Source organism: Amia ocellicauda, chromosome 16 (assembly GCF_036373705.1).
Source record: "Amia ocellicauda isolate fAmiCal2 chromosome 16, fAmiCal2.hap1, whole genome shotgun sequence".
Classification (NCBI taxonomy): domain Eukaryota; kingdom Metazoa; phylum Chordata; class Actinopteri; order Amiiformes; family Amiidae; genus Amia; species Amia ocellicauda.
In genome coordinates this window covers 3,242,424-3,255,263 of record NC_089865.1, presented here as the reverse complement: position 1 = coordinate 3,255,263, position 12,840 = coordinate 3,242,424, and the positions used below count along the sequence as shown (strand labels likewise).

The window sequence follows — 12,840 nt, the reverse complement described above, 5'->3', positions numbered from 1 at the left end:
ATTGCAAAAGTGTACTGCGCGAATGTGGTGGAGGCTTGTACTGTGCAGGGTGTGTGTAAATGAATGTGTAAAGTGTTTGTAGGTGTATGTACATGCAGATGTGTGAGTGTATTTATGCGTCTGTGTTTTGAGTGTATGTGTGGGTGTTTGTGTGTGTGTGTAGAAGAATAATGAAGGACACGGATCACACAGTAAAGCAGAGATTTATATTATAATTATACATTTTTAATAAAACAGACAAAATGTAGCCAGAACACAGATCGGCGTTACCTACTGCGCCGGGAATTCTGGGTAATGGCCAGCACAGGAAAATCAGATTGTCATGACTGTCAATGCCCTCCCTCATATAATACTGACAGACAATAGGTTCGTTTCCGTTTTTAGTTTTAAAAATATTTTAAATCAAATACCTTCTCTTTCTTAACATGACATATTATTTAAAGGAATTAATATTATTTCGTATCTAATCTCTGCTGCACATTAAAACAGATACGTACCCAAAAAAAAAAGTTTTACTTCATATTTGTTAATTTGAATTATTGCGCACACGCACACGGACATACTCTCTCTGGACCAAGGCTACGAAGTACAACAGAGATGGGTTTACAATCCCCAGTGAGAGGGAGCGAGAGAGCGAGAGGCAGGAGCAATGGAGGGGGTTACGCAAGGAAAATCCCCCTCTTTCTCTCACTCTCTTGCTCCCTATGAATGGAAATACAAAATACAAGACTGATATTGCTTTGTCTCATTCTTGTTCACGCAAACACTCACGAGAGAGAGAAGTACGTATAAAATCTACACCGTTTATCGAAAGAACAAACAAATGTTTAAAAATAATACAAAGAGGTGTACAAGGCACTGGACAAGTTTGAGAAAGACTGGCACATCGCTGGCTGGAGTTAAAAAAGAAAAAAAAGAGAGAGTTGGAATGGGTGGGTGGTCCCAGTGAGGCCAGGGGTACCGGGGGCTCCAATAAACAGCCCAGCACCCCAGAGCCACTGAACCAATTAAGAAATTGAGAGCTCGGTTGGAACAAAAACCAGCAGGGTAGGGGCTCCTCTAGGACCAGGATTGAGAACTTATTGGGGCTCTGACTGGCCCTCCAAATACCGCGGAGAGACTATTAAACAGGAGTCACCCCGCCCTGCCTTGACCTTTGCCAAGACCTACGTCTCAGTGCCACCCACAGAGACGGCAAGGTACGGAAGTGTGACGGACCAATAGTCTTCCTGTGAAAACTGTGCCGTACAGAGCAGTCACCTTCAGTACAGTGTAACAGAGTAGGGTACAGCACAGGACGGACACACGGCCCTGTATACCCAGTACAGCGCAGCAGGGGGCGGTCCCGTCAGAAACCCCCATCGTACAATCCTCCCTCCCGTGAAAATGCTGTACCGCTGGGCTGAGCACGGTGCGAGAGAGGAGAAGAGAACAAGAACAGAAAGAAAGGTACGCGGGGCAATCGCTCCAGCAGAAATACTGACCTTCTGCCCTCCCTGCACCCCCACACAATGTCAAGTGCTTACAGTTTGTGTACCATAACGTAACCATTCATAAATACCCTCGGTTTGACCTGTGGGACCAATTATCTTTTTAGGGGGTCTACTCTTTATAGTTCACCCCCAGTTGGCAGTATAAATTTAAAATACTGATGAAATATTAGCAATCTCACTATTCTTTATATATTCAAATCCCCCCCGAGCTGTAACGACATCAGAAACAACAAAGAAAGGACCGAAAAGAAAAGCGTGATGGGATTAAAATAATTTATGCAAAAATTATATGTAAACAACTTCGGAACGGGACAGAAAAATAACTTAAAAGCCGAGTTAGCATTAAAAATAGCTTCTTGACACTACAGACGCGAAACCAGCAGCTGGGACGTCCGGGCCGGAACCGGAGGCTAGCTCTGGAACTCGGGGGAGGTTCTAGCTTTTTGCCACGGAATTCAACAGCGGTTCTAAGCAGAGAGACTGTGGTTCTAATCGGGCGGCAGCTCTGAGTTGATCGTCTCGGCGCTGACAGGCCACAGCTCAACTACGATACAGACGGAGGGCAGGGGAGGGGCGTGGGAGGGGCGCAACATGGAGAGGGTTTAGAAGGCCGCCAACACGCCCACAGCTCCCACAGCTGGAGAGATCAAAGGGTGGCGTTGCTGGGTACCGGCATCACAAAGCACACTTTGGTGTAGCTTATCGTTTACGGTAAACGGTTGTAGGTCTATATGAAAGAGCCCAGAAAAACCACACCTGGTTGGAGCGGTTGAGCCGAGCTCAATTGGGAGACAGTGACCCACAGACAGTTTGAAGGAGGTCACACGGTGCATCAGCCCCAGAATGCCCCCCAACTGCCGACCTTTGACCTGTGACCCTTCACAGCTTTGGCACAGAACCTGATTTAAACCCCACTGCCTCCCGCCACATCCCGCAATCCCCGCCCCACAATTTGTGCTTGTGTGTGTGTGGGTGTGTTTGTTCCCTTCAGACTGGCCCTCAATGGTCCCCATGTCAGTCAGCTGTCCCCTGCTCGGCCGGGCTGGGGGAAGCGGGGCAGTATGGCACCCTGCCCACTATTGGGACGGGCGGTGGGCCACACTCAGCCTGCAGGGGGCGCTCCATCTTCCCAAAGCCATGTTATAATTAAATCTCTAAATAGTTCCTCTGCCCGCTGCACTGCAGACAGTCCCTCCGTGGCCCTGTGTGGGGGGCTGCGCGCGCCCGCCCGGGGGTCTCGGGGTCAGAAGGTCTCGGAGTCCGAGTCGTTCTCGGTGGTGTCCCCGTGGCCCTCGCTGGGGCTGAGGCTGGGGTTGTCGGAGGGGCCGGCCGGGCTGAGGGGCGGCCGGGCCTCCCTGCCCCCTCCCCGGCCCGCCCGCAGGCCCTTCAGGAGGGAGCCAGGGGAGGGCGCTCCGGAGCTGCAAGGGGAGCAGAAAGGCATCATAGTAGCCAGAATAAGAGCCAGACAGTCAGCCACCTCCCTGCTAGGAGCGCAAGCCAGAGCGGGAGTGAGACCTGGGGGAGAGAGAGAGAGAGAGAGAGAGAGAGAGAGAGAGAGAGAGAGAGAGAGACGGGCAGGGGACGGGTAGAGAGACAGAAAGAGGGAGGGGGAGGGGGAGGGGGAGGGGGACACAAAGCAGCATTCCATTAGTACACAGCCAGGCACGGAGGACAGAGACAGGCACAGAGAAAGAGGGATGGGGAAAGAGAGAGAGATGGAGAGATGGGGAGGGTGGGGAGAGAGTGAGAGATGTGGAGGGTGGGGAGAGAGAGATGGGGAGGGTGGGAGTGAGGGAAACTGGTATGACTGACAGTGATACAAATGGACACAAAAAACTGAAAGGGAGGAGGCAGATTAAGAGAGAGAGGGAGAAAGGAGGGGAAGAGAAATAGGCAGCCAAACACATTGTATCTGCTTTGTCAGACGAACACAGACGGGCGTACAGGCACACGGACAGGCAGGTGAACACGCACACGCAGGCGTTCTGCGCTCTCCCCTCGACGCGGCTGCTTGCTGTGTTGTGCTGTGCCGTGTCGTGCGTTTCCACTGCGCGGTGCGGAGGAGTCTCTGCGGTGCGCGGCGGTGTTGGGGGTTATGGTGACACGCTGTGCTGCGCTGTGTGAAAAGGCAGCTGTGCGGCAGGACGGCGCAGTGTTATGCTGCGTTGTGTGGCGGCGGCGGTGCTCAGTGCCGTGTTCAGGGCTTCCCTACCGTTCTCGTCCTGGAGCTGCACACTGGCGCCGCGGGACAACAGCTCCTGAACAACCTGCTTCAGACCACTGCGGGCGGCGAGGTGGAGCGGACTGAGAGGGGGATAGAGGAAGAGTGTTAGTGTTAGTCAGCCGCGAGTGCTCTGTACACAACATACGCACCGGTCTAAAAGACACAACTGGCTTTAGCTTTCTTTGTTCTTATTTTCATAACTGCTGTATTAAGACACAGATAATAGATAAAACCTAAAAACCATAGGCCTATCGTATATAATGTGTAACTGCTCAGTGTATGTGTAGTGTAGGAGTAGTAGTCTCGTGCTTGTGTCTAAATTCATGCCTTGACTATTTTTTCTCGATTGTTAAATAAAAAGCCTGGCTTATTTTAGTACATAATGACGTTTATATATATATATAAATGTAGTCTATAGCCTAGATTATAGCTCGTCTAATAATGCGTTTGTCTCATCTCTGAGACTCTGGGCTACTTAGTAGTACAACAATCTGTTTAACATTCAATTCGATCCATGACGTAATACATACATAAAAACGTTAATGTATTTAAGAAAACAATAGGCTATTCGTTTTGTTTTTGTTGATTCTATTGGTTGCATTATAATTATTACTACATTTGAAAATGACCCAGCTAATACACAACGCTGCCACAACGTTGCAGCAAAGTAATAATTTGTGTGTTTGCTGGGAAGCTCTTTTTGATTCTGAGATTTTAAAAACCACAATCCCGAAATACCGGGATTGAAAAAAGCACACAGGATTGGATTCCCTAGTTGAGGACTCACGTCTGCAGGGCGGCATTGGTGGCGTTGATGAGACCAGGGTCTGTCAGCTTCTCTAAGAGGACCACCGCACACTGCTCCCGCCCCTGAGAGAGAGAGAGAGGGGGGTTAATACACACCAACACTCACAAAGAGAAGGTTAATACACAGTAAGTGGTTAATAGAGGTAGAGAGAGGGGCTGACACACACTGAGAGAGACAGGAGTTCATATCAGAGACACTGGCATTTCACAACATAGAGAGAGAGAGAGAGAGAGAGAGAGAGAGCCCGCTGAGGAGAGGGTGCCCCCGGTGGTGACTCACGTTGGCGCAGGCCAGGTGCAGCGCGTTGTTCTTGTTCTTGTCTGTGAGGCTCAGGCTGGCGTTCGCACTGCGGACCAGCTCCCCTGGGAAGACAACAACAGCGGCACTGCACAACGCTGCACAACTCACAGACAATCAAAGACAGACAGACGCAGAGAGAGACGGACAAAATGCAACACATGCAGATAGTGAGGAAGACAGACAGACAGACAACACTGTACAGAAGACGGGCAGAGACGGGCAGGGCTACAGACAGCACAGCAGTCAGAGTGTACAGACGGACAGCTCATACCTACAGCCCTGGCACTGCCCTGCTCCGCCGCCATCATCACAGCGCTGCGTCCTGATTGGTCCACGGCGTTGACAGGGGCACCATGGGTCAGGAGCAGCTGCAGACACTCCAGATGGTCAGAGAAGGCGGCCGCGTGGAGAGCGGTCCTGAGAGGAAGTTATGGCGTAAACAACAGGCCACACGATATCAGGATGACACAGGGCCTCACCCAGATGCGTCTTAAAGGACTGCGATGGGCAGCCGGGCTGGGGGGTCCCTACCTGCCCTTGGAGTCACAGCAGCTGACGATGTCGGAGCTCAGAGCGTCCAGCAGCATGGAGGCGCACGCTTCATGGTTCTTCATCCTGCGCACAAGAGAGAGATGTGAAAAGGCCGAGCAGGGCCAGAGAGGGAGCGAGGAGATTGACCGTTATAGAGAGAGAGACAGAGACAGATCTGTACTCACACAGCGCAGTGCAGTGGAGTGAAGGGATTGCCCTCAAACCGGCGAAAGTCCTTCTGCTCCAGCAAGACCTCCACACAGCTCTCATGACCTGGGAGACACACACAAACACACACACACACGGTGGTTAGACAGACAGGCAGAAAAGGGTGTCTTTGTGTCAATGTTTGTGTCAGTGTGTTAATCTGTGTCAATATGTCAGTGTGTGTGTCAGTGTGTCAATATGTGTATCAGTGCGTGTCAGTGTGTCAATGAGTGTGTCAGTGTATCAGCGTGGGTGTCCATGGTGTGTTACCGTTGTAGCAGGCCCAGTGCAGCGGGGTGTACCCAGCGTTGTCGCAGATGGGGGGGGTGCCCTCGGACAGAACAATGGTCAGCAGTTCGTTCAGGCAGGAGGTGTGTCCCCCCGCGGCGGCCAGGTGCAGAGGGGTCCGGCCCCTGGCGTCCCCAACGCACACCGCCGCCTCCTGCTCCAGCACGCACTGGACACACTCCTCCTGACCACACAGCAGCTGGAGAGAGAGGGAGCATCACAGTTACTACCACACAATGGCAAGAAGGCAGGGCAGGGCAGGGCAGGGCAGTGTTTGATCGTCTCACCCCGAGGTGCAGCGCGGTGCAGCCCTGTGCGTCGGCTGTGTCCACGCTGGCCTCTCTCTCCAGCAGAGCCGCCACTGCGTCACTGTGGCCCCCCGCCACCGCCAGCATCAGGGGCGTCCTGGGGTCAAAGGTCAGGAGTCAGAGGCCACAGCCACAGGGTACGATACTGGATATCTCTCTGCTGATACCAGTTATGCTACGGGTCTGTGACTGCTACTGCTCAGACAAATAACATCAGCGATCAGCACAGGAGCTCGATTACAGGGAAAGAGAAAAAAGGAAGGGGGGAGGGCAGGGAGACATGGTACAAAACGGACAAGGGGAGAGGAGGAAAGGAGGAAGTCACTCACTGTCCCTGAGAATCCACGGCGTCCACCAAATCTGTGCATTCAGCGCCCTCTAGCAGCTGCCGCAGACATGACGTGTGGCCGTTCATCGCTGAGAGACGGGTGGGGAATTGTGAACGAAAGAGGAACGGGTAGAGGAGGAGGAGGGAAGGAGAGAGAGAGGAACAAACAGATGAGCAGAGCATATATATCCGAAGAAAAACAAAACACACACTGCCAAAATGAGCACACGCTCGGGAACACCCAGATATAGACAAAAATAAACACCCAGACACAAGGACTTGCACAGACAAACACTCAAATACACACACACACACACACACAGAGACAGAGACAGACACAGAGACACACACACACACACACACACACACACAAGGTCTAGGTGTGTGTTACCGGCCAGGTGCACTGGAGTCCGGCCCCTCGCTGTGTCCTGGCTGCTGGGCGAGGCCCCCTGGCTGAGCAATGTGTGGACGCAGTCCGAGTGGCCCCTGAGAGCCGCCAGGGCCAGGGGGGTCCGGCCCCCATCGTCCACCCGTTCAATCTCGCAGCCCCCCTGCAGCAGCACCTCCACCGCCTGCACCTGGCCGTGGTACGCCTGGGGAACAAACACAGCAACACTGCCCTCGTCAGACAAACACACCGACGCACTGTGCCTTGCTGTGGTAAGCCTGGGGAACACCAGAGGGCAGCACTGAGAACCAAACCACACACTGACTGACAAAGTAAACACAGCGACACATTGGCACTGTAATACTGACATACTCATACACTGACACACTGCTGCCGTCGGAGAAAACACAGTGACACAACATCACCCCGATACACTATCGCACAGATGACAACAACAGCGACACACTAGACCACCAGTACAACCCCCGCCCCAGCGCTCTCACTCACCGCCAAGTGAAGGGGGCTCTTGGTACCGGAAGAGTCCGAATACTCCAGCTGTGTCTCTTCTTGGTCCAGGAGCTGGAAAACACCCGGGGGGTGGGGGGGGGGGGAGTGAGTGTCCACAATGTGCAACAATATGGGTGAACAGACTCTGAAAAGGGCACAATGAGGACACGTAATCCAGGACTGGGGGGGTGCGGGGATTTGGCCGGATAGCTTTATCGGCCCCATATGGCACCGCGGGGCCACGATTTACAGCTTTTTAGTGCTTTTGTAGAAGTGACACACTGTAGACCACCACGGTCCTTTGGCGACCCCCCAATACAGACGTTGTGGTGATGTAGCCCGACACACAAAACCTACAGACACTAAGTTGTCTGGCTGTCATATACACACTGAACGGTCCTGACCGCACCCCTTGACTGAATGTCTTCTCTGTCTGAGGAGTCAAATATAGATCGCCACCTCCTCTATCTGCCCAGGTCTTCCTGTCTGTCAGTCTCTCGCCCTTCCCCTCCCTCTCTCTCTGACACCGATCTCTCCCCACCCTCTCTCGCTATGCACAGCTGCCTGGACCCGCCTGCCTGCAGTACCCAGCCGGGCCAGCAGGGTCAGTACAGTCCCAGGATGCTGTAGTAAACTTTTACCCACCTCTCTCTGATATGAACTCTGTCTATGTCTCTCTCTCTCTCTCTCTCGCTCTCTCTCTCTCACTCTCTCTCGCTGTGTATCGACCTCTCTCACTGTCTGTGTGAATTAACCCGTGTCTGTGTGAACCCCTCTCCCTGCCTCTGTTAACCACTCACTCTACATCAGCGTGAATTAATCCCTCCTTCTCTTTCTCTGTAAGGGTTCGTGTGGATGAACTGTCTCTGTCAGTCTTGGTGTGTATTAAACCCTCTCTCTCTGGGTTTGTGTCGATGTGTGTCCGCGTGGAAGACTGTTTGATGGTCTCACCAGCTCCAGGCAGTGTCGGTGTCCGTAGGCCGCGGCGTAGTGCACCGCACTGTAGCCCTGTCTGTCTCTCAGCGCCGCCATCGCCTCGCTCTGCAACAGGAACTCCAGACACCTGGACACACAGACGCAGAGAGAGAGACGCAGAGAGAGAGACGCAGAGAGAGGGACGCAGAGAGAGGGACACAGAGAGACGGATACAGAGAGATGAACACAGAGAGAGGGACAGGTTAAAAAGGACACACACAAATGGACAAACAAGCACACAGAAAGATGGACACAGAAATACACACAGACAGACACACAGAGAAAAGGCAGGGTTAGGACATGGTCACTGGGCACAAAGTGTGTCTCAGTTTGAGCGAGTCGGTCCGAGTGCAAATGTGGAAGCATTGTCAGCAGAAGAGGACGCACCAAGATCCCAGAGAGAGACGGCACTGGACACAAGGGGTTAACACACAGGCTGAATGGCGGCAGTTAAGTCTGTGAGTGAGAGTGAGGGTTTGGACAGAAGCATGGTGCCCCGGCCTGAATCAAAATGGAGTTCTCTCTGGGACTCCCCAGCAAGGTCTGGATTCACTCGTGCAGTTAGCAGGTGTGTGTGTGTGTGTGTGTGTGTGCGCGTGTGTGTGTATGAGGAAGAATGTGTTAATGTGACTGTGTGAGCGCATTAGAGCACATGGACTAGGCAGGGTTAATAACGCCCGGTTCTGGTACCGCCTGGCCGGCCCACACCGTGCCGGCAGCTCAGAGACACAGACGGACAGACGGGGGTGTGTTAGTGCGCGAGGGGCATCCCTCCTGTTGGTCACTTACTGCGCCGCCTCCTTCTCTTTCTCCGCCTGCACTCCCTCGCTCTCCGGCTCCAGGACCACACGCCTCCTTCAGACCAATCACAGGACAGCACTGAGTCGGGGGCCGACGCGCACAGCTGACACTGAACACTGTGTCTCTGCGTCTGACACCGAACACTAACACTGTGTATCTCGCTCTCAGCACGACCACCGACACGAAATACTGTACATGACAATTAAACACCGACTGTCACCCCAACCAACACTGTAACACACTGTACACAGTAACCACCACCGCACAATGCAACACAAACACCGGCCACGGTCCTGACAGGCAAACAACGTAGATGGCAACTACAACAGCATCTGGACAACGCAGCTAAGCTAAAATAAAATGGCTGCAGGGTTCTTCAATTAGTTGTGCCATTGTGTCATTCTCTTATTATGAGAGAACAGGTGTATATTTAACGAGGTAGTAAATGTTTAATAACCTGTCCAACTGTGTGAGTTCTGTACACCTTGTCCATTGTGTGTCTATGCGTCTTACTCCTATTTTTAGTAGCAGCAATAAGACACTTTCTTCCTGGTGCAGTCTCACAATCTTCAGACTCGCACTGAAACGCCAGGCAGCGTAAACTCAGAACCTGAGATCAGAAAGTCAGCGCATTGCCCTGTCTCTCTTAATTGTCTGCCGTGTAATCTGCCGTGTCCGGTCTGAGAGCGGTATGTGTGTCCAGATGGCTTAGAGGTCTTAATCCCTGCCGCCTAATCTCTCCCTGATGCCCGCATCCCCTGCAGTGTGCGGCGCAGACGTCATGTGGCAGGAAGTTCGGACTTAAACGTCTTCAACGGACACCTCTTAAGCCCCTGCGTTGGGCAACTCGATTACGCAACGCAGGCAGACATGACCTTGACCACCGCACGCCCCACGGGAACTTCTTCAGACATGGTGGTGGTGCGTGGGGAAGAGGGAATACCGAAGCGTGTGACCGTGACCCTGAGGATGAGACCGTCTACGTCTATGACCACTCTGTGCCAGCAGCCGCCCCTGGCCCCCCGCGTGCCCCCAAGACACGACTGACTGGCGGCCCCTTGCCCCCATGTGATCGGCCCGTTGGTGTCTTACCTCCGGTCCAGGTCAGAGGCGGCGGCGTAGTGCAGGGCAGAGCGCCCCCACTGGTCATCAGCGTTCACACAGGTCCCTGCCGACACCAGCAGCTCCAGGCACTGGTAGTGACGGCTGGCTGCTGCGTAGTGTAGAGGAGTCCTGCACACAGACACACACACACACACAGTGAGACACACAGACAGTGAGAGACACACAGTGAAACACACAGACACAGTGAGGCACACAGTGAGACACACAGAAACGCAGTGAGAGACAGACATAGATACACAGACAGTGAGAGACACAGACATGCAGTGAGAGACAGACACAGTAAGACACACAGTGAGACACACACAGTGAGAGACTCACACACACACAGACACACACAATGAGACACACAAAGACAGTGAGACACACACACAGTGAGACACACACAAACACACAGTGAGACACACAGAAACGCAGTGAGAGACAGACACAGATACACAGACAGTGAGAGACACACAGTGAAACACACAGACACAGTAAGACACACAGACATGCAGTGAGAGACAGACACAGTAAGACACACAGTGAGACACACAGTGAGAGACTGACACACACAGACACACAATGAGACACACAAAGACAGTGAGACACACAGACACACACAAACACACAGTGAGAGACTCACACAGACACACACAGTGAGACACACAAAGACAGTGAGACACACAGACACACACAGACACACACAGTGAGACACAAAGACAGTGAGACACACACAGACACACAGACAGTGAGACACACACACAGTGAGAGACACACACACAGTGAGACACACACACACACACACAGTGAGACACACACACAGTTAAACACACAGACAGTGAGAGACACACAGTGAGACACACACAAACACACAGTGAGACACACAGAAACGCAGTGAGAGACAGACACAGATACACAGACAGTGAGAGACACACAGTGAAACACACAGACACAGTAAGACACACAGACATGCAGTGAGAGACAGACACAGTAAGACACACAGTGAGACACACAGTGAGAGACTGACACACACAGACACACAATGAGACACACAAAGACAGTGAGACACACAGACACACACAAACACACAGTGAGAGACTCACACAGACACACACAGTGAGACACACAAAGACAGTGAGACACACAGACACACACAGACACACACAGTGAGACACAAAGACAGTGAGACACACACAGACACACAGACAGTGAGACACACACACAGTGAGAGACACACACACACACACACAGTGAGACACACACACACACACACAGTGAGACACACACACAGTTAAACACACAGACAGTGAGAGACACACAGTGAGACACACAGAAACGCAGTGAGAGACAGACACAGTAAGACACACAGTGAGACACACACAGTGAGAGACTCATACACACAGACACACACAATGAGACACACAAAGACAGTGAGACACAGACACAGTGAGACACACAGACAGTGAGACACACAGACACACACAAACACACAGTGAGACACAAAGACAGTGAGACACACACAGTGAGAGACTCACACACACACAGACAGTGAGACACAGACAGTGAGACACACACAGACACACTGACAGTGAGACACAGACACACACAAACACACAGACAGTGAGACACACAGACAGTGAGACACACAGACAGTGAGAGACACACAGTGAAACACACAGACACAGTAAGACACACAGACATGCAGTGAGAGACAGACACAGTAAGACACACAGTGAGACACACAGTGAGAGACTGACACACACAGACACACAATGAGACACACAAAGACAGTGAGACACACAGACACACACAAACACACAGTGAGAGACTCACACAGACACACACAGTGAGACACACAAAGACAGTGAGACACACAGACACACACAGACACACACAGTGAGACACAAAGACAGTGAGACACACACAGACACACAGACAGTGAGACACACACACAGTGAGAGACACACACACACACACACAGTGAGACACACACACACACACACAGTGAGACACACACACAGTTAAACACACAGACAGTGAGAGACACACAGTGAGACACACAGAAACGCAGTGAGAGACAGACACAGTAAGACACACAGTGAGACACACACAGTGAGAGACTCACACACACAGACACACACAATGAGACACACAAAGACAGTGAGACACAGACACAGTGAGACACACAGACAGTGAGACACACAGACACACACAAACACACAGTGAGACACAAAGACAGTGAGACACACACAGTGAGAGACTCACACACACACAGACAGTGAGACACAGACAGTGAGACACACACAGACACACTGACAGTGAGACACAGACACACACAAACACACAGACAGTGAGACACACAGACAGTGAGACACACACTGACAGTGAGACACACACAAACACACACAGTGAGACACACACAGACACACAGACAGTGAGACACACACTAAAGTACTGATCCATACAGTGAGGAACTGATACACTCACACAAACACACACTCAGGTACCGATCCACATAAACACAGGGAGGCACTGATGGACACACACAGTGAGGACACTATGCAGCTTTCTCCCCCTC

At 52.1% G+C, this 12,840-nt stretch overlaps 1 protein-coding gene across 4 annotated transcripts in view; it reads right to left on the bottom strand.

Annotated features, from left to right (window-relative positions):
• Window positions 1–187: 187 nt before the first annotated feature.
• The window catches only part of ankrd44 (ankyrin repeat domain 44), a 29,230-nt gene continuing 16,577 nt past the window's right edge, over window positions 188–12,840 (bottom strand). For 3 of the 4 annotated variants that reach the window (XM_066688251.1, XM_066688253.1, XM_066688252.1), the window contains exons 14-28: window positions 10,251–10,391; window positions 9,147–9,212; window positions 8,334–8,445; window positions 7,383–7,454; window positions 6,879–7,080; window positions 6,489–6,576; window positions 6,139–6,256; window positions 5,834–6,050; window positions 5,542–5,629; window positions 5,357–5,440; window positions 5,097–5,242; window positions 4,805–4,887; window positions 4,505–4,587; window positions 3,706–3,797; window positions 188–3,008 (exon numbers count right to left, since the gene is read on the bottom strand). In XM_066688251.1, coding sequence (XP_066544348.1) covers window positions 2,737–3,008; window positions 3,706–3,797; window positions 4,505–4,587; window positions 4,805–4,887; window positions 5,097–5,242; window positions 5,357–5,440; window positions 5,542–5,629; window positions 5,834–6,050; window positions 6,139–6,256; window positions 6,489–6,576; window positions 6,879–7,080; window positions 7,383–7,454; window positions 8,334–8,445; window positions 9,147–9,212; window positions 10,251–10,391 — 1,864 coding nt within the window. In that variant the 3' untranslated portion in view covers window positions 188–2,736. The remainder of the gene's footprint in view (window positions 3,009–3,705; window positions 3,798–4,504; window positions 4,588–4,804; window positions 4,888–5,096; window positions 5,243–5,356; window positions 5,441–5,541; window positions 5,630–5,833; window positions 6,051–6,138; window positions 6,257–6,488; window positions 6,577–6,878; window positions 7,081–7,382; window positions 7,455–8,333; window positions 8,446–9,146; window positions 9,213–10,250; window positions 10,392–12,840) is intronic. The other variant, XM_066688254.1, reaches the window with a different exon arrangement.